We start from the raw sequence: 22,102 nt of genomic DNA on the forward strand, positions 1-22,102 counted from the left end.
AACCAACTCACAAACTATTTTTACAAACACTCTCAAATTCTTGAATATATCACACACACACTTTGATAGTGAGAAATTGTTTGCAAAGGAAAGAAGAGATGAGTTGGGATGTCTCCAAATTACCTTGGATGGCCTCTATTTATAGTTGGCAAAGATTTGAATCTGATTTGAGTGCATAATACATGTGTTGAGAAGTCAAGGAGTGACAAAAAGTGTTCGGCGCCGCTGCCTACTTTTTCCTAGCACTGAGCGGATTTTGTGGAAAAATAATATCTCAAAATCTAACCGTTGGCTTGATCTGAAATTTAAACCAAAGCTTTAAAACATCTGGATCTTAATTCTGAACGGTGAAGATTTTATTTGACCTAATAAATCATGCCCAGTATTTTTCGGAAGTCGCTTCATCATGTTTTCAAACTTGTTCTGTGCAACAAATTTGAAAAATTCATATCTCCCAATCTATTGGTTGGATTGACCTGAAATTTGTACAAAAGCTTTATAACATCATAATATTGTATCTGATCGGTGGAGATTGGATTTAGAATTCTCAAACATTCCCAGTTATTTTCTGAAGTTGAATCTTCATGGTTTCATTCCTTGCAGAAGTGGGTACTGTGCAGCATATATGAACAAATTCATATCTCTCATTCTAGCCGTTGGATTGCTCTCAAATTTGGACAGTACATGTAACACTTCTTTATCTAGATTATGACTGGTGGCGATTAGATTTGGAGTCATAGAAAATTTCCAGTAATTTTCGGAAGTTGTTGCTCCATACTTTGGCTTCTTCTTGTCTTTTTCTAAATATCTCTTAACAATGTTCCATGACATCCACATAACATTGTGTCCATTATATGAGCAAATTGAGACTTCATAAATACATTGATAGCTTCAAAATAACTTCCAATAATTTATTTGTCAAAAAATCTAATCTGCAAAATCTCACTTTAAATGGTTAGTAACAATTAACCGAGTTTTGTAATCATCAAAACATAATATTATGAGACTTGTTAATGCATTAAAAACATTAATCTCATCACACGAGATTTGTATGCGTTTAAGGCGTAACATAGAGTTTAAAGGAAAACTAGAACGAAGTAAAATTAAGCTTTTCCATAGCCGGATGCCGCCGTCTTCCGTCTTCGTATCAAATTCTCGAGCTCTTGTGTACTTCAAAACTCTCAATAGTCGCCTCTATGCTCTGAAAACTCTCTAAACCCTCGTATCCTCCAGAATAAGTCATAAAATCCCTTTTAAAACTCGATTAAAGACTTTTCATATTTTTGGAGACTGCGCAGCGCTGGAGCGCTAATTATTCGGCGTTGGGGCGCTCAAGTTTCGTATTTTATTTTTCAATGACGGACGTCTAGCGCTGGAGCGCTCAAAAGAAGGCGCTGGGGCTCTTAAGACATGAAATTACGGGCGCTGGAGCGGTAGGAATATGGCGCTGGGGCGCAACTTGTTCTTCCATTTCACCATCTGCGCAGCATTTTTGTAAAAATCATAACTCGAGTTCTAGCCGTCGGATCGAGCTGAAATTTTGACAGAAACTTTAAAACACCCTAATATTCAATGGGAACAGTGAAGATCGGATTTGGAGGTCTATAACATTCCCAGTAATTTTCTGAAGTTTGCTGTCCCGTAATTCGGCTTTTCGCTTTTTCTTGCTACTTTTCTTCAAATCCTTGCAACTCACAAAAACAACAACAAATACGCATAAATAGGTAAAATTATGATGTTTTAAGCGTTCTGATTATATTATTGTGTTTATTGCAATTTTGGAGATTGATCAACTTCTTCTTGATTTTATGTATTGTAATTGATACCGAAATGAGATTTTATGACATGATAGGGTAATATAATCCATGGATATACAACTTGCATAGAGATATGCGGTTGGATACATGTTGATAGTCATAGTCCACCAGGTCAAAAACTAGAGGATTTCACAAATCGTTAATGCAATTGTAGTTGTTAAATAACACAAAGAGACTTGGTTGTTACAATTCGTTAATTAGATTAATATACTTGGAAAGTCCGAATAGGGTAGTTCGATCATCCATCATATGAATATTCATTTGCATGCTTCGAACATCTCTATGTTCTATACCAATGAAACGTGGTACTAGGCATCGCAAATGCTAGTCTCAATCTCGAGCGATCCTTATCCTTATTAGCGAACGGCTCAATTGACTAGGAACTGTTTAGAATATACAGTGATTATAAGATGTGTTTCATGATAGTCATTCAATTCTACTATCACATCTTACATGCACTCTAGTATATTCAAGATCTTTATCTAAACATCGTATAGTACGTCACAACATAATAATATGAAAAAAGATAAAGTAAATGCCAATATAAAAGTGTAAATTATATTAAACAAAAATTGTTTACACATAGAGTCACAAAAGCCCTTAGCCACAAGTTGGCTAACCGGGCACCCACTCTTTCACTAAGCGCACGAACTCCAAATCTGTGAAGCGTAATATTGGTCGGCATTATCTTGCAGCTTGTCTTCCATTACATGTTTTTTTTTTTTTTTTTGACAAAGAATCAAAATTTTAGATTGCGTGTGCAATGAGTTTGTGTATTTTCGATTTGGCCAGTTTAAATTGAGGTAGGATTTGGGGAATTAAAAGAAAATCATCATACGAAGGCCCCGTTTAATATCAAAATTCAGATCAGAAAAATATTTTTTTTTAAAAAATGATTTTTTGGTTAATAAAGTGTTTGGATGGTCATTTAAGTGCTTAAAAAGCACTTTTAAAAGTCAAAATTAGAGTTTTTTCAAAAGCAAAAAATTGTAGCTTAAAAATGCACTTTTTTTTTAAAAAAAATATCTATGAAATTCAAACGGGCTCGAAATCGAATGTTTTCCCCCTTGTTGTGGCTTTTATGCGAAATGTGTTTGCAATTGTGGAGTCATTGGACGTGTTAAATTAAGGAAGAAGGAGAGATTCGAATCTACTAAAATTTCATCAGTTTTGGAGTTTGATGGTGTTTTATTTTAATTTAAATAATAATAATAATAATAATAATAATAATAAAGCATAGAATTGCTAAACTTCTTGCATACTGAAATAAGTTTAGCGTAGGTGGAGTGGTTAGAGATAATCAGGGTCGATTGTTGTTGACTTTTGAAAAACAGATTAATCAATCGCTATCCGTGGTTCATGGTGAGTTACTGGCTATTCGAGAAGGGGTAAAATTGATTTATGAGATGAGTTTTAGAGATGTACATTTAGTAACTGATTTTCTATTTGCAGTGCAAGCAGTCACGGTTGGATATGAAGGATTGTGTGCAAAAGACATCAAGAGAAGATTGAAGAAACCGGTAGTTTCGGAATTCTTCCATGTTACTAGATCGGCTAATAGAATAGCTCATAATATTACTTGTTTTGCTTTTTCCTCCCCCTCATCGTTTATTTGGGTGAATGGGGATTTTTCTTCGTGGTTGGTACGACTTGTAATTGACGATTATCATTAATAAATTTACAAGTTTTGCAGTCAAAAAAAAAAAATTGTTTTGTTAAACGAGCAGCCAGGTTTGGGAATTACCCAACCGAAACCATTTGTATCTGAGTTGTTCAAAGACCATCCCTAATGGTTAATTTTATTACGTTCCGCAGACCATGGTATCTTACGAATGTCGTTTTCATTCTTATTTATATATGGAGATTGTTCTCATTCTTTTGCTGTTTTCCAAATTTGAATTCTTCTTTTCGATAACAAATTAACAACGTTTGTTTTAACATGCATTAATACCGGTGATATTGTGTTGCTCTTTTGAGCACCAATGATACCAGAGGGTTTGAACAACATAAGGTTTAATATGAATCATATGATACTTTGATAGCCGTTTATATTGTGTTGCTTTTGCCAGTTTTTGTGGTCAAATAGCATGCATGGATGTGTGATGCATCTGTTTTTTCTTTTGAAATTTAATCATGGACTTTTGATGCTAGGCCCGATGTGGATTGGTTGTGGAGGACAATACTTTAGATTCAGGGCCGACTCTGCGAGATCTTGACGTGAAGCATGTTACATGCTAAGAATTGACTTGGGTTTCTTTAATCTCATAACTTTGAAGTAAATAGCCCAATTAAATTCTTTAAACAATAGTTTATTTTATCATTTTATGGCCCCAACTTTGTGCCTGCCGTCTTATTTTCTGCTTTGCCACTCTGCAAATGCAGTATGATGTAAAACTTCACAATTGTTCAAATCGGTCACATGTTGCGTGGTATTCCATTATATTGTGATTAACAATTTTATATCTATCACCATTAACTTACACACATTTATTGTGTGTATTATATTTATATTAGTAAAAACACAAATTTTATTTGTACTTTATATTTAATATTATATGTGTAAGGGTATGTTTATAATTTCTTTGAACTAGAAATAACGTGTTATAATTCAATATCGAGCTTGAGATTTTGACTTAAATTTGAAATTAAGTGTTAGCTAAACTACAAGCTATATGCATATATATTGAAACATCAAACATTTGTCAATCTATATAATTAACTCGAGAGATAATATGATTTATATCACCCAAAGTTCAAACATTGTTTGATTTACATGATAAGAGATTATTGATTTTTAATCTCTCACTTTTATACGATCATGTCACTTGATCGTTTGGTTAGCATGATTACGATAATGATAGACTCATTCAGTCCGCACTGACGCACTATACACATTATTATTATCCTCATGTTGGTGGTTATACAATCTCTTTGAGGAGATGATATTTCATTATATTATTTTTCCTATAATACCGTAAAATATAAAATTATTATATTTATAATACGACTAATATTATAACTATTTAATTATTATTTATATTATTATTATTATTATTATTTTGATCAAAAAACTTGTAAATTCATTGTTATTATTGGATTTAGCAGTAATATTATAATTGTTACTAACCGTTATTTAATACTAACAAAAAAAACATACGTCGTGTGTGAAAATTACATAAGATATAATAATTAAAAGAAAAATTTGAGTGAAAAAAGATAAAAGGACATGAAATGTTTTATGTGTTTACAATAATAGAGATGAACACGAGAGAGAGGTTGAGAAGATGTAGTGGGAATGAAATATTATTTTCATACCCTTCTTGTATTGTTTTTTAAAACTTTTTAATTAGTATAATTAGGGATATTTTAAGATCTTCACATTAAAATATCAAATGCAGTTACTCTGAACTCTTATTTCTTTAATAAATAGTAAGAGATTTAGATTAGTATTAATATTTAAATTATCACAATAAATGGATATTTATACTATTGTTAAATTTTAATTATTTTCTATATTTTTAATATTCTTACATTTTTAGGGAAATTGAAATTAGTGAAAGGTCAACAATTAATAAGATATTTTAATATTATTATTTTTTAATAAATCAATTCTATCAGTTTTAGTCAATTTATTCACTCATTTTAAAACAAAATATTACTAATGATATATGATGAGGGCATTTTCATGTTAAACATTATATAATTTTTTCCATGTTATTTATTCTTATATCTTCATTTTGTAATCACTTTTATCATATATATAGAGCCGATTTTTCGTGTGCGGCGTTTTAGTGTTAAAAAAAACACTAAATTCCAAGTCGCACATGAAAATTTCTACATCCTAGACTGCAGATGATCATTTATATATATATATATCTATTTCTACTATAAAAGTATGAATGATGGGCAAAGTTTTTATTGTGTATTTACTATATTGTCCAAATATTATGAATTATGTGTATTAATTGCATGGGCATTGTGTGAAAAAATGGTGTAAAAATTAGGGTCAAATTTGAAATATTAAAATTGTGAAGAATCAATGTGTTGCTTATTCATTAAAGTGGTGCATTTATTTTTTGAATAATTGAATACAACATTATATTTTAATTGATTTTCATCATATTCCTAAAGTTATTATAAATAAAACATGAGAAAAAAAAATATTTTTGAATTTTCATCTATTTTGAATAAAATAATTAGAATAAGACCATTAATTCATATATTATTATTATTATTATTATTATTATTATTATTATTATTATTATTATTATTATTATTATTATTATTATTATTATTATTATATAATCGAAATATATATTTACTTTTATACCCTAATTAAAATTTATTTTTTACTTTTATATCTCTACATATTTTTATATGATCTTACATAAAGTGTAGAATAAAAGTACAAAATTATTATTTCACAATTGTAAAACTATATCATTTTTATTCACACTTTTAGATAAGTAATAGATAATATATATATATAATAGATAATGGGTAATAGATATTTATTTTTTAGGCTATGAAATTTAGATTTGTTTTAAGGGATAAACCAAATTAAATGAATGTAAACAATATAGATATTAGTTTTATTGATAATTGGTTTTAATATTAAAATATCATTTCTTCTAAATCTTTTTTATATTTATTGTTATTATCATTTAAAAATAGATTTTTTTTTATTGTTTTTAGCATTTAATAATTTAAAAATAACATTGTATATATAATTAATGATTGACACATCAGCTGTTGCTACGTAGGTGTTTATGGTGGTTGCTCGTTATATCAAAATTTTATAATTCATATTTTAATTAATTACTCATATAATTAATCTAATATTTCATTCACACAATCAAAAAATATTATTATATATAATTGATCTAATATTTCATGTACACGATCAAAATATTTTTTACTAATTTCAATTTTATCCCAATTGCAACTTTTCAGTTACATATGTTGGCTTTCATTTAATTTTCAATTAATAAATAATCAATTTTATTTTTTAATTGTTAATCAAATCAATGTAGTATATAAGAAAGTCATAAAGGCATAAACCACATTTTTTTTCTTCCTTTTATGCCCCAACTAATATCTCACATTTACATTTATATCTCAAACTATATATCCTCTATCCAGTAAAAAAATAACAAAAATATAATCATGAAATTACTAAATATTTAACTTCTAAATTTTATCATTTCATCTGTGTTTTAACTCTCTTTCAATAAATTCTTTTATAATGAATTGTTAAATCATAAAAATACGTTTCTCAAAAAATAAATCATATTATCTATTATCTATTATCTATGACTTATCTAAAAGTGTGAATAAAATGGTATATTTTTACAATTGTGAAATAATAATTTTGTACTTTTATTCTACACTTTATGTAAGATCATATAAAAATACGTATAGATATAAAAGTAAAAGTTAAATTTTAATTAGGGTATAAAAGTGAATATATATTTTGATTATATAATAATAATAATAATAATAATAATAATAATAATAATAATAATAATAATAATAATATGAATTAATGGTTTTAATTGAATTGCAGTTAATGTTTTCGTTAATTACATATTAACTAAATATTTTCACATTGTTTATATTAAATAAATTATAAAAACTTATTTTAATAGTGTTATATGATTTTATTTTGTATTAAATAATTGGAATTTGAATTTTAATTGGTTATTTCTTTAGGATTTAAAATAGTGACGGGAAGCAAGAGACACAATTTTAAAATTTAGACTTTCATTTGCTTATAAGGAATATTAAATAAATGATAAAACTTATTTTAATAGTGTTATAGGATTTTATTTTGAATTCAATAATTAGAATTAGAATTTTATTTGGTTATTTTTTTAGGATTTATTTTTTGAGAAATGTATTTTTATACTTTAACAATTAATTATAGAAAAAATTATTGAAAGAGAGTTAAAATACATTTGAAATAATAAAAATTAGAAGTTAAATAATTTAGTAATTTCATGATTATATTTTTGTTATTTTTTATTGGATTGAAAATAGTTTGGAATATAAATGTAAAATTGAGATATTAGTTGGGTACTTGGGGCATAAAAGGAAGAAAAAAAATGTGGTTTAATTTATGTATTTATGACTTGCTAATATACTGCATTGATTTGATTAACAATTGAAAAATGAAATTGATTATTTTTTGAAGTTAGATGATAAAAATTAGAGCAATCTTGTAAGTCAAATTATATTTGGATGTAATTGTGCCATTAATTATGTCATTAATCACCTTAAATTCATCTTTTAACATTTTTATCATCTATTTACACGTGATATTTTTAATTTTTAGTTGGTAACAAAAAAGGGCATCTTCATAATTCTTAGAAAATATTTAAAAAATTATATATAAAAGTGAATATATGTTTGACAAGAAAAAAATTATTTTCATCTCATTTACGTATTTAATCTATTCTATGTATGAAATTGTGAACAGAAGTAAAAAAATTTCATTAGAGAAATAATATTTAAGACTCAAGTATAAGACATTTAACAACTATTAAAAACTTAATACATCTAAAAAAATCAAACAATTATAGATTATTTGAAAATTTAATTATTGATAATTTAGTTTTTATTATAAATATAAATAAATTTAAATTTATTTTATATTATATTATATTTAATAAATTAATACGTCGTTCACTACTTACTAAAATATATATATATATATATATATATATATATATATATATATATAATCCTATCGCTCGAACTCCAACCAAACCGCAAGTAACATATAGAGTGAAGCTATCTTCAATAAGTTAAATGGGGAAGTGTCCAAAATGCATATCGAATGCCCTAGATCCAAGGCACTTGTCCCCCCTTTCCTTCAAACTTCCATTCATTACGTGTCTCAATATCGATATTCAAGTCCCTTTCTTCTCGCCAAATTACGACTCTTGAAGCACCCATCATGATTTTTCATTGTCACCCCAAATATTTAATAAAATGGTTATTAAAGAAATCAATTTATTTTTTCTCGTTACTCAATGCAATGTATTACATGAAAAAATGACGTAAGTTCTTTTATTGTCATTGAATGAAATGTAAGCACGCACACTATTCATGTGCTAAAATCCAACTACAACCAAGCAGTGGCGGCACCACTTAGGGGCAAAGAGGACAGTTGCTCCCCTTAATTTTTTAAAATATAAATTTATTGAAATGCCCTTGCATTTAAAAGTTGTAATTTATGAATTAAGTTGTAAATTGAAGCTTAAGAATTAAGTTTTTAAATCTAAACACAAATGAGTGAGTTTTAAATTTTTTAAACTTATAAAGAAATTGTTGAAGTAAGAAAAGATGCAACACACTCATTAGCTTATAAGTTTATGAGTTTGACTTTGATTTTACCAATCGCAACAGCTACCGTGAAGATAATTAATTTTGTTGTTGTGAATATTATTAAGAATCGTCTCCGTAATCGAATGAGAAATGAATATTTAAATAATAGCTTAATTACTTATACTAAAAAAGTTATATTTTATAGTTTGTAGAATAGAGTTATTATTAATCATTTTCAGAAAAATGTCAAGTCTAGATAAATTGTAAGTTAAATAACAATATTATTTAATTTCAGTATTATATTTAACTTTTAATAGTCATGTTTACGAAAAATATTACTAATTAGAATTTTAAAATCTTCGCAATAAATTGGAAGGGATATGATGATGTTATCTCCATCTTGAACCCATCCCAATAACGATAATGTTAATGATAATATAGGTTTTCCTAACAATTAATACTACTACTACTAATAATAATAATAATAATAATAATAATCCCAAATTTGTAACTTTCAAATCTCGTTTACGATTGAACCTCTCGCTCCTATTTGATAATGATGTAGTTTCATCTTTTTTTAAAAAAAATTAAAACATGAATTAATGTTTGTATTGTTTAAGTAATATTAATATTTATATATAGAATTATATTCTTCTATCAATATTTTTAAAGTAAATTTAATTTCTTTTTGACTAATTCAACGGAAACAGCGATGACGGAGTTATTCTTCGCATGATCGGAGATGAGGATGAAAAATCACCAATTGTTATTCCTAACTATTTGAAGATTTCATTCTCGTAGAGTTGAGAGTGAAGATACACAATTAAATAAAATCGAGGATGGAGACAAGTATGAGAACATACTACCATCCCCAACAATTTAATTGTAATTATAATAAAGAAAAGTACATATAATTAATATTCCGTATTTCTAAGTTCTAACAATAAAATAAGTATATTTTTAAAAGATGACAGGTATAGAAAAAAAAATGGGATCCTATAATTTATTTACAGGACTCGCATAGATGGATATTTTAATATTTTAATCAATTCTTAACCCTACTAATCAATTGTCACCCCTAATGATTCTTAATTATTAATCAACGTGTTGTATTAACTATCAAGTCCCCACTCTTTCCGACAAATATTCGTTTCGCACAACTTGGGATTGAACAATTTACAAAAGTGGCTTTGCCAAACTGTCCCACCAATTTTTATTTTTAATTTTTCATCGATAATAATTCTTAATTAGTGATTACCCTACTTGCGAGTGGTAATTAATGTTATGTCTATTATGTTTAAAGTTTCATGTAAATGAGTCATCATTATAAGTCGCAACGAACACATGTTACTAATGATGACTTGGTTGATATTTAATTATGGTCAAGTTCATTTGGAATGATGATCTGATCGATCCTTAATTGTACGTGTTCAAGTTTAATTTTAATTTCTTCCCTTTAGTTTTTTTTTCTAGATCATATATAGAAGACGACTCCGAATCCAACAACCCAAAAATGCAATTAGATGGATTAGATGGTCATATGATATTCAAGTTATAAGACTAAAAATTAAATAATTTGATTACAACAAGATATAATTCATATCTTAGGGTTGTCAAATGAGTTGGACCCGAAATTAGTGGATTAGACCTCGCGTCATACCCCTCACACAATTTCAATTGTGTTTATATCTCTAATTTTTATTGGTAAATTCACGCAAAAAAATATATAAAATAATTCAACAAAAATGCAATATACAACATAGTCAGGTATTATTGTTGGGTAGTCAACCAAAATCCTACATTGAAAGATCATGAATTAATTTAAATGGAATGATAACTTCATTGGTATCATGAGGTCTTTTGGGTGATTACAAAAGCAAAATCATGAGGGTGTGTACAATATTATACCAATGTTGAGATATCTGAATTCCATTGCTTAACAAACGGCCCCGTCTGTGGGATCCAAAGTTCCATATTGGAAGATCAAATGAAAGATATGTGTTAATAAATGGAATGATATCTCCATTGATATGAAACCTTTTGGATGATCCCAAAAGCAAAACCATGATAACGCGACATGAATATTATATCAATGTTGAGATATCCGAACTTCATTGCTTAACAAATATGATAAAACATTATCATGCAATATAATATCAAATTTAACATAATTGTGGTATTTGAATTCAAACTAACAGTTGCTTGGGATGGAGAGATGGAGAGTTAAAAATAAGAAAATATACGTCTAAAAAATTTTTGTTGCCTAGTAACAGCAAATTTCGTTACAAATCTATTAATAATTCACCTTAACAACTTCTTCGCAACGGAATAAACACAATGGCTAATTCCTTCGTCGCTAAAATTTTAGTCACGTAGGATGCAATTGTGTCAAAATATAGTAATGCAATTGTACTAATTCAAATGAAGAAATCAGTTGAATTATAAAAAAAATAGATATAAGCACCACTTGTGTAGAAGAGAGATGAATGTAAGGGTATTAACTTGTGTTTTGTGAGATATAGGTCTATATTTGTGAGATAGGTCGATCAAATTCATATATGCAATGAAAAATAATATTTTTAACATAAAAGTAACATTTTTCATGAGTTGGGTCGGGGTGAAATATCTGAATCACAAAATTAACTCGTAAAACCATATTATAAGAGTTAATGTTGTGTTAAATTTATCTTGTATTTAATAAAACTATAATTAAAGAAATAACAATATGGGTTTGGTTATGAGTCGAGTCCTATAAGGTTCGTTACCCTACCTTTACTCACTCGAGTATAAAATTAACGCATAAATTAAGGTAATGTTTGCAACCTCTAAAAATAAGTGATTATGAAGATTCTCTTCACAAATTTGTTAAGAGAATCTCCATAATCACTTATTTTTAGAACTTACAAAACTACCTAAATACATGTGCAGATAGACACATGCTTGCCTCGTTGAGTACTCGTTGTATCTGAATCTATTATCATCTTTGATTAATTAACATATGTGGATTGATGCTTTTACCGTTTAGTGTATGCAATGTTAGAGTCAGGATTATTTTTTTACTCGAGTTAGAATTTTAAACTTAACAATCTTTTATTTTTTTTGAATTAAGCCACCCAAACTAATATCGTATTAATAAAAAAATTAATACATAAAAAGTTCTTTAAAAAATTGGGCCTCATGTGGCTCCGCCACTATAGAATTTTATATATCATTTTAGATGTGAAAAATGACAATTTTCAAATATTTGGGAAAATATTTATTTTATAAAAATCAGAACTGGGGTGAAAATAAAAATATATTATTTATATATAATACTAAATATATTATACTATATTAGACACATTTATGTGTGAGGATACATTTACGTTCGAGGATATTGTTAATAACAACGTATACCCGTTGTCAATAAATAAGATAATATCCAATAAGTTTTAAGAATATATCTATATTATATATAAAGCAAAAACACCTTAATGATCTCTTAGTATGCTTACTTATAAATTTTTTTTTAAAAAAATCTCACAAAATTATTTGAAAAAATATATATTTATATTATATACTCACAAAAAAATATAATATTTTTATATAACGTTACACACAATACGTGTGCGGTGCGACTAGTATTAATTAAATGACATAGGGGTATTTAGGTAATCACAAATAATTTCACAAAATTAGTCTATATATATATTTTTTTTTTTGAAAGAAGTCATTCATATAGATTAAATTCTAATTAGTCTATATTTTTAAAATTGTATCAAACATCGTATAATTTATTATGATATATAATTTATCCTTATGTTTTATGCTCTTATCATTTTTATCAAACATATTTATCTTATCTCATCATAGAATCAAACGATTGTGTATATAAAGAGGAAGGTGGTTAATTTTTTTAAATCACTAATTAACTAATTTGTTTATATATAAGTTTCCAATACGCCAAATTATTACGGTGCTCTAGCTTTGATCGTGATCTTTCTCAATCAAATCAAGAAATTTTTCTTGACCGACGATTTTAATATCTTGTTGGACTATCATTCTTTTTGTGACAATAATGCCGACTTTTGTAGCACCTATGAACTCTACAGCTAGGGGCTCTTCATACTTTTGTGCTACTTATTATTTATTTATTATTATTTTAGCATTAATTTGTGTTACTTACATTATCTTATTAAAGTATGGTAAAATATGACTAAATTATTTATTAATGTATGGTAAAACATGACTAAAGCGTCCATGTGTTTTCAAGAAATGACAATTGATCACAACTTGCCTGTCACTTGGTGTTGGATCTTTCTGATGTTTTAGATTTCGCATTTTGCCAAATATCATGAAAAGTGAATCCTTACTTTAAAATGACTATGCATATTTCAAGTAAATCATAGCTTCAATTAAAACTAATTTTTGTGAAAGATTGACCACTTTTTAGGTTGTTTTTAGATTGAAAGATATGAAACAATAGATTTCAAATTCTTTGACTTGTTTGAACGAATAAAATTTATGTTATGTTTGGATTGAAGTATTTTGATTTTTAAGTTAAAGGATTTGAATTTCAAATGACTAGAAATGCTTTTCTCAACTCTTGCTGATTTCGACCCAGCTGGTTGATGAGCATTATTGATCCATTATTGTTATCATGTTTTCTTAATTTTAGCTCTTGATTCATTTCTTTTAGGCAACGTGATGAATATATAAAACTTTTTTTTTTTCATAAAATCAAGAATCACTCGATTTCAAACTTGTAAGAGAGAAATACGTTCAAAATATAAGATTGTAAGCAAGCTGAAACTCTTTCTTCATTTAGTATAGAACTAGATACTTCAACACTATTTTTCAGCTTCTTAAACTCCAGTTCAGACTTTTATTTATGAATATGGTTTGTAGATTATTGTCTTGTCTTCGTAGCGCATACTGAATCATTTCGTTTCAATAATCGAGTTAAGAGATATGAACAAAATACAGAACTGGTTTTACAAATATGGTTGTTGTTTCGCTTTGGCCCAGCTGGATCTAGCGGTCAATATTTCGTTCAAATAACATTTGAATAAGCCTTGCTAGCTAGTCTGAGATATGATTATATAATTTCTACTTGTCTGTTCTACTGTTTTGGATGTTTGTCACTTGAATCTCCGAGTAATGAGACATACTCAAAACAATCAGCTTCGCCAGAGATTCAACGGAGTTGAATCCGAGTTTCAGCTTCTCGAAAATTTCAAATTGTGATCTACCAATTGCACATTTAATAAAATATATTAGAAACACAATAAAATATTTTGTTATCATCAATTTCAAAATTGCTATCATTTTTGAACCCAACATAATCTAAGATGAGTGTCATTTCAAATCCTCACTCCTAATCAAATTTCCATCCAATCAAAACCTAAAGCTGCATTTGGAGGAATGGATTTGAAGTTAGGGATTCCAAATCCATAAAAAGCAAGTCAATTTGTTGTTTGGAAAAATCCACTTGACAATGAATTTCAAATCTCAACTAGTTATTTTTCGAGTTATTTGTGTGAATTTTAAATTCACCTTAATAGGGAGTCATTTCAAATTTTTTCTTCAAATTCTCTCTCAAATCCAAATATAATAATCCAAGCACAACCTAAATTGATTTCAAAATTCAAATTCACTTTATATCAAGTACTTGAGCAACTTCAATATTAATTGTTTGGATTTCAAATACACCTAATATATGTCATTTGAAATCATTCTCCTCCAAATCAAATCCAAAAGGCCAAACACAACCTCACACTTCATAGAATTTCTGAACCTTATAAGCAATTAATTATAAGCAAGTATTATAATTGTCGTGAGATAATATAATTACTGAGCATTATTTGTATGTTCGTATATTTTATCAATCATTATAGCTATGAAACGATGGTGTTTTGTCGAACTGATTTTTCTCTATTTTTAGTTTATTATTCCCAACACAAGATTCATATATATACAAACCACATATATTCTAATTTAATTACTTGGATTAACTTTCTTCAAATATATCAATTTTATGCCGAGATGAAAAATAAATGTTCAAATTTGTGGGAGGTAATTATCTCAAATCTGAAATCATTTTCAAATATCTAAAATTTAAACATATCAGATTCGATTAGTTCCCATCACACTAGATAGAGCTGGATGCTATATCACAAGAATAGGATTGCATACCTAAAGTGAAGGCAACTAATACACACCCCCACACCAAAGAAGTGCAGGCATGTGATAGCTCGTATCCTCCATAACATGAATGGTCCACACATGAATCAACAAATTTTCCCAACTTCAATTTCATGTGCACAAAAAGTGAAGCCGACTCACGAATCAGTTTTGTGAAATAAATCTTTGATCTGACTCGATCGATGCATTACTTTTTATTTTAAAAGTATTGTTTTTCACGGCATATTTTTTGCTAGTTATGTTTTCTAGAAATATTGTGTAATATTAACATTTGAATGAAAAAAATTATTTTTATGTAAAACAAAATATTACTTTTTACTGCAAGATTGGATCGGGTCTATCATTTCATGAATACAGAACCATGAACCATGAGACAGTAACACAAGATACCTACTGTTTCATGGTGTGATGCATATAAATCATATTTATTTATCTAAACATAAATATTTTGTAAATTTGAAATTCATTATGCATGAATGATATAATTATAATGTAAGTACGTACGTATATATAGTAGGACATAAATTTGAATTTATGTTTACACAATGAAATGGATTTCGAATTGCTAAACACAAAATTAAGCGAACAAGAAAAGTAATGTCGTTAAATTAGATAGGAAATTCTCTCATCCTCATTCTAAAAAAAATTATTTTATTTACAATATTTTGGCAAAGAATATAAATTTTGCAACACAAAAACTCATAAGAGACCGTTTACAGAACAATTTGTGAGATGGATATCCGAATCGATTCGACTCATAAAAACATATTTTTTTTTATTACAATTATAAATCGATTCGACTCATTTCTGAATACATAAAAAGACAGTTTGACAAAAAACTTCTCATAAAACTATTTCATATCGATTGAATTACTGTTACATCAGCGCATTCCACATGCATTCCACATTGAACAATAAATTCTCAAGCGTGTCGTTGCTTTGCCTTGAAATATAGTTATTTTTACTGATAGATTGATAGACAATGATGGCCAAACATGTAAAGAAATAAGACAGAGAATCTGAGACAGATCGATATGCCCATTTCTCACCACCTTCTTCCTATCGATTCACTTAGAGTGAATCATTCAATCCCTTATTATAATATCCTCACAACCAACCCGTGTCACACTCCTCACATATCAAGAATTTATTACTCCTCGTACCTTTTCTTGATTAGTTTCACATATCCATCTTCCATATTCAAAACCTCAAATCCATAGGTCGTTTTCCCCTCCATAAAAGAGTGCACTAGAAAGATTTTCTTCTGATCAGAAATCTTGATTATTTTTACATTCTTGGTAAGATCTGATTTTGAGGCATGGGATTGAGTACTAAACAGGTTTGCAATGATCGTCAAGACGAGGACCGGGATCAGGCTTTGCTGCAGCCAGGCACGGTGGAGCCGCCAAAATCGCCCCCAATACGGCAGCAGCAGCCACGATCAGAGTCCTTAAAGTGCCCGAGGTGTAGTTCAACAAATACCAAGTTTTGTTACTTCAACAACTATAACAAATCTCAGCCTCGTCATTTTTGCAAATCTTGCAAAAGACACTGGACCAAAGGTGGCACTCTTCGTAACGTTCCGGTCGGTGGCGGCCGGAAAAATAGGCGGCCCAAGATTTCAAACACTACCACCACCACCACCACCAGTGCCGCGCCACGAGTGCAAACTTGTGGAAACTTTCCTTCAGTTACCAATATCATCGACCATAAAATCACCTATAATACTCTCTATCAGTCCTTGATCCTCCCCTCGTCTCCCTTATCGTATAATTCAACAAATGACATGATCAACACGAAGCTTTTAATGGGAAGAAATGGGATGGACAATACAACAGGCCGTTTGAATGTCTCGGAGCCTCAGAATCTGAACACGGAATTTACATACTCAAATTTGAATACATTTGAAATGAATTCTTCTTCCATTATGAATCCTACTTCCTATCAATCCTTGCATGATCAGTACTATCCCAGTAGTTTTGAATCCATGGAAGAATCAACCATTACCACAGTCAATATTCCATCCACTAGCAGTATCGCATGGCCCGGTCCAGGTCCGGATACCAGAACTACTGGTATAGAAGACTTTCCCAACTTTTGGAATTGTATTTGGAAAAATGAGATTGAGTTGTCAACTTCATCTGATATCAATATAGTATGGGACAGCGATGAGATAGAGATCAAACCTTAAAGCCATTTTTCAAGAATCTCCACAGAAATAAATCCAGTAACGTTTGATCTACATGTGGTTGCTATAATCTTAAGTAAGTTATATGTAAATATTCATTGATTTACTTTTAATTTGGGTAGATACATGCTGATTGTTTTAGTATCGGTTTCAGCAACGATTGCATCTGCCGTTCGGCGTGGCTAGCTGGTTACATCGCATAGTGATCCAAGTAAGATATTTGGATATAGCTAAAGGATTCCAGCTACAATATTACTAGCAACTATAATTTTTAGCAGAATGATACAAGTTTGATCTCGTTAATGATGTGTTTTTGGATTTAAGTTGTTCTTGTTCTACTTTAGTTTCTTGAAGAAGAATCATTGACAAGTGTATTTTTATGTTAGAATAGAAGTGGATTTTGACGAGGGTGGCATGAGGGACATGCCACCAACTAGGTGGGGTAAATTAGATGTGTGATTGAGAATTAATTCTGCTGGACATGTATGTATTTCTGTTGTAAAGATTTTATTCTGTTCTTCTCGCAAGATGTATGTATTGTTTCTCCTTTTTTAAATTTTTTTGTATTTAAGTATACATCTGCTCTGATGGGTACCAGGAGGTAAGATCTGCTAGAAAAATTCGTCTATATAAGACTGGGAAATTGACTGATCAAGTATGTCTTTTATATGTTCAGAGTTTCTCAGGATCCAACATAAACGAGTGATACATGTAACTATTTCAATGAAATGATCCGATGGCGAATACGGTACGGTATAATCTCGGGTCAGAAATGTTCAAGCTCAACTAATCAAAACAAGATAATCATGAAGGAACATACTTTCAATCAACACACAATCTTTTTTTTTTTTTTTTGTTCTGTACTTGCTTTACACTGGAACATTGAATTGTATTATATGTTAGCAAATTCATAAGTAGATTATTAAAGCCAAGTCCGAAAAACATAGTAAAGCTACAAAGCATGAATAGCAGATTCACTCAATCAATCAACATCTAGAAATAAAACTGAAATCAAATGGATATCGGAAACCGAGATATGTTTTGAGACAATCTGATCACATACACTACTACTTCACTATCGCATATGGCTGGAGCTCGGATCTTCCTCGGAGATTCATAGAACAAGAACCAGGCAACATACATCTAAACTATTTTCATGTAATTTCACTTGATCCTCAAATTCAGAAGTAGGACCAACATTTAGCTCCTGGTCAAGAAACAAAAACGGCTGGTTAAGTTTTTTCAAGAAACTACAAGACAGGAAATTGTATATTCTTCAATGCAGTGTGTAAACGATGATGTATTTTGCCAGTTTGTTTAAAGGAGGCCAAGTAGATATAGAAATTACCAAAATCTGTCCCTCGAGTGGGGATTGGCTATATGGATCCCATCCTTATGCCAGCATCCTGACTTTGAGGCAGGAATCCATCGTTAGCTTTAGAATAGCTAACGTAAAAAAGCTCAGAAAATATGCCAGTAAAGATGATGAAGGCTGCTCCCGCTCCAAAAACTCCCTTTCTCAAAGTTTCACACGACGGAGGATTGTCAGACAACAAGGTCCTGTACTTAGTATGGTATGCATTTCTCACCGAACCAGCTAACAAACACACCTCCGCAATGAAAAATGTCACCCTGTAATATCAACAACAACATCATATAAATATGTGAGACCAAATGCTGTGAATGCATTTTGGGTCATAGTTAATAGAGGGGCAAGGTGCATGATGACAATGGATATCGTAGAGCTAAGGTGCAGGATGCAAAGCAAGACAAGCCTTCTGTCGAAGTTAGGACACACGTAGAGAGTGCTCATTAGCATCTAAGATCTTTAAATATTTTAATGTGTAACCTTATGTAAGGTTCCAAACTATTGAACTTATTCATTAGTTTAGATGAAATAATACATTGGCATCACTTTGCCTTCTCGAGTTACATGCTGAATGCAGAATTGAAAGGAAAAAATATACCAGCAGGTGATGAAAAAGGCGACTGCTTGTGCCCTTGAACGACTAGGACGAAGAGCTCTCCCACAACACAAGCATCTACTTAAGGCCATAATCAGTACCTGACTAGCCATTAGGAGCAGAAGTGATCCCACACCCAAACCAGTTGCTATGTCTGAATCATAGACACAATATTTAGAACTTGGATTTGTTTCAATCTTGGCCTGTCAAGATGACAAAAACACTGCATTAGCGCTGCCGTGTGAAACGAATTTTAGATTGAGTGAAGTTGTTACAAAGGATGATTGAATACAATCAAGTATTCAAGAACTTCGAGCAAGGAAGCATCCAAATATTAATAAAAAAAATTTCAAAGTGATTTATAGACTACAACTCTACAAGTGTTCCTTCGCGCCCCAAAGAATGAATATCTACGATCAAGCATTTAAGAATTTTGTGACCGTTCACATTGAAAGAAAAAAATTAGCAAATTCCCTCGTATTTCGAAGGATGATTAGATACAAAATGCATTACTTCCAAAATTGTTGAGCGGAAACTATCTTGAAGGGTAATCTAGACAAAGTGAATTCCCACATGTTTTAAAGGGCGTCAAAAATTCAAGAACATGCCACTCCGATCAGAAAAACCAACTCCGTACTCCAAGAAAATCCCAAACCAAACTACTCTCTATATTACCCCAAGAATGTTATAGATGAAACAAAAAACCCGAAATCTCTTCTTTTCTTCTGTTCTGCTGATATAACTCGAGTAGGAGTAGGGGGGCTGAACAAAGAGCTCTTTGTATAGGTTGGGTTTTCGGGGCCGCTCACGTTTTCTGACATTGAATACGCGAATTTTTTGAAAAGGTCGATTTTCGGTATCAATTGCCGGATGAATTCAGTGACAGCCAAAGAAAGGAATTACAAACCAGTGTCCCCGATTCCTCTTATTGGAGAACTAGTCTAGTAGAAAGAATATTAACCGGCGAATTCTGATTTCGAGCTAACTGTAGCGGATTCAATGGCAGCAGAGTCGTGAACAGGAAAAGCTTCGTTCTTTTAACATGTAATTACCAAACCAACATATGACAACTGTACACTCAATTTTACTTTACAACTTCGAAAATCAAGCCACAAATCAATTTAGCGTTTCTCTGCAAGCATCTGAACATTATTTTTCTTGAAATAAACAAACAAGAGCTGAAATTTCATTAACGATCGACCAAATCATTCCCAGCACAAAGCAAAAAAAAAAAAAAAAACAGCGAATCTGCATAAAATTCACATAAATCTCACGAAGTAAACACATCAAATCCGAACCCACATGCACGAGACGATCTAAAACTAAAGAAAAAGATTACACAAAATTGTACTCACGGAAGACCTGCGTTGCTCAGCGGCAACAGCAAGTGCAAAAGCAATCAAATCAAGAACAAAAACCACCACCAACACCAACGTCGAAGCCATCACGAAATCGAACTCTTTCCCTATAATCCCAACTTCTCCCACTTCCTCCAGAAGCAAAACAGTGCAGGGAAGCGCAAGATCAACAGCAACAGAGGCAGAGTAAGAGGAAAAGATTCAAGATTTTCACAAACTACGCAAAAGCGGCGAGTATTACTCTCTACAGGTTAGCGTAAACACAACACAACACAACACAACACAACACAACACGGGTAAAGTGTGGGAATATGGGTTGGAAGTTCCTTTTACTCTCTCACAGAGAAACGAGAAAGAAATCCAAGGAGATTGCGTGCTAAACAATATATACATACCGCTTTAATTATATTTTGTATTAGCGATTACTAATATAATATATGCAAGCGTTGAAATGGATACGACATTTTCTTATATTTTCTTACCAGTAAACCTTGATACCATATTTTCTTATATGGAAATAAGATATATTTTCTCCCTATACAGTAGTTAAAAACAGGTAAATGATGTAATTGGAGGCAAATTTTATAAATCAACCATTATTATCTTATTTGACAATAAATGTTATACAAGGTTACGTATTAGTTTTGAAATTATAAAAATATATTTGAGAGTTACAGACACTTTATTATAACTTCGAATTTTATAAGTTCCAGCTTTAATTTAGTTTTATGTAATCTATTTCACTATAGAAAATAAAAATAATAATAAATGAAACTCTTGGCAACTATATGATATAAGTAAGTGTTTTCAAATCGGACCGGCCGATTCGACTGAATACGGTCACATGTCTGGTCCGAAACACACCAAAAATCATTTTAATGATCAAACCGTTCAGAACCAGTCAAAATTGGTCAAGAACCCGTCGAGAACCGGAAAACCTGTTCGGTTTCTGAATTTTTATTTTTTTTTGAAAATTTATTTTTTAGTTTTAAAATGTAAAATTTAATATTATATATATATATACATAATTATTTGAAATTTATATTTCATTAAAATATTATTTACTAATACTATATTTTTTAAAATTAATTATTTTATTATATTTAAAACATGCATACAATAATTGATATTTTTAATATATGTATATATTTATTTAGTTTTCAAGCCATGATAAATATATTTTGTCCTTTTATAAACATCTTTTGGGTTTTTTAAATTTAAAATATATTATTCATTATATTATATTATATAAACAATTTTCTG

General features: G+C 29.8%; 2 protein-coding genes across 2 annotated transcripts; one reads left to right on the top strand and one right to left on the bottom strand.

The window, feature by feature from the left end:
• Positions 1-16,362: 16,362 nt before the first annotated feature.
• Positions 16,363-17,983, top strand: LOC140892760 (uncharacterized). Its single transcript, XM_073301743.1, has 2 exons — positions 16,363-17,593; positions 17,672-17,983. Exon 1 carries the CDS (start codon positions 16,648-16,650, stop codon positions 17,518-17,520), a length of 873 nt encoding a protein of 290 aa, XP_073157844.1. The 5' UTR covers positions 16,363-16,647; the 3' UTR covers positions 17,521-17,593; positions 17,672-17,983.
• A 534-nt stretch (positions 17,984-18,517) lies between these two features.
• Positions 18,518-21,218, bottom strand: LOC140891890 (uncharacterized). Its single transcript, XM_073300561.1, has 4 exons — positions 20,837-21,218; positions 19,485-19,684; positions 18,866-19,149; positions 18,518-18,724 (listed from the first exon to the last, which is right to left on the bottom strand). Exons 1-3 carry the CDS (start codon positions 20,924-20,926, stop codon positions 18,894-18,896), a joined length of 546 nt encoding a protein of 181 aa, XP_073156662.1. The 5' UTR covers positions 20,927-21,218; the 3' UTR covers positions 18,518-18,724; positions 18,866-18,893.
• Between the last annotated feature and the right edge of the window lie 884 nt (positions 21,219-22,102).

This window comes from Henckelia pumila, chromosome 3 (genome assembly GCF_033568475.1).
Source record: "Henckelia pumila isolate YLH828 chromosome 3, ASM3356847v2, whole genome shotgun sequence".
In the NCBI taxonomy this organism is placed as follows: domain Eukaryota; kingdom Viridiplantae; phylum Streptophyta; class Magnoliopsida; order Lamiales; family Gesneriaceae; genus Henckelia; species Henckelia pumila.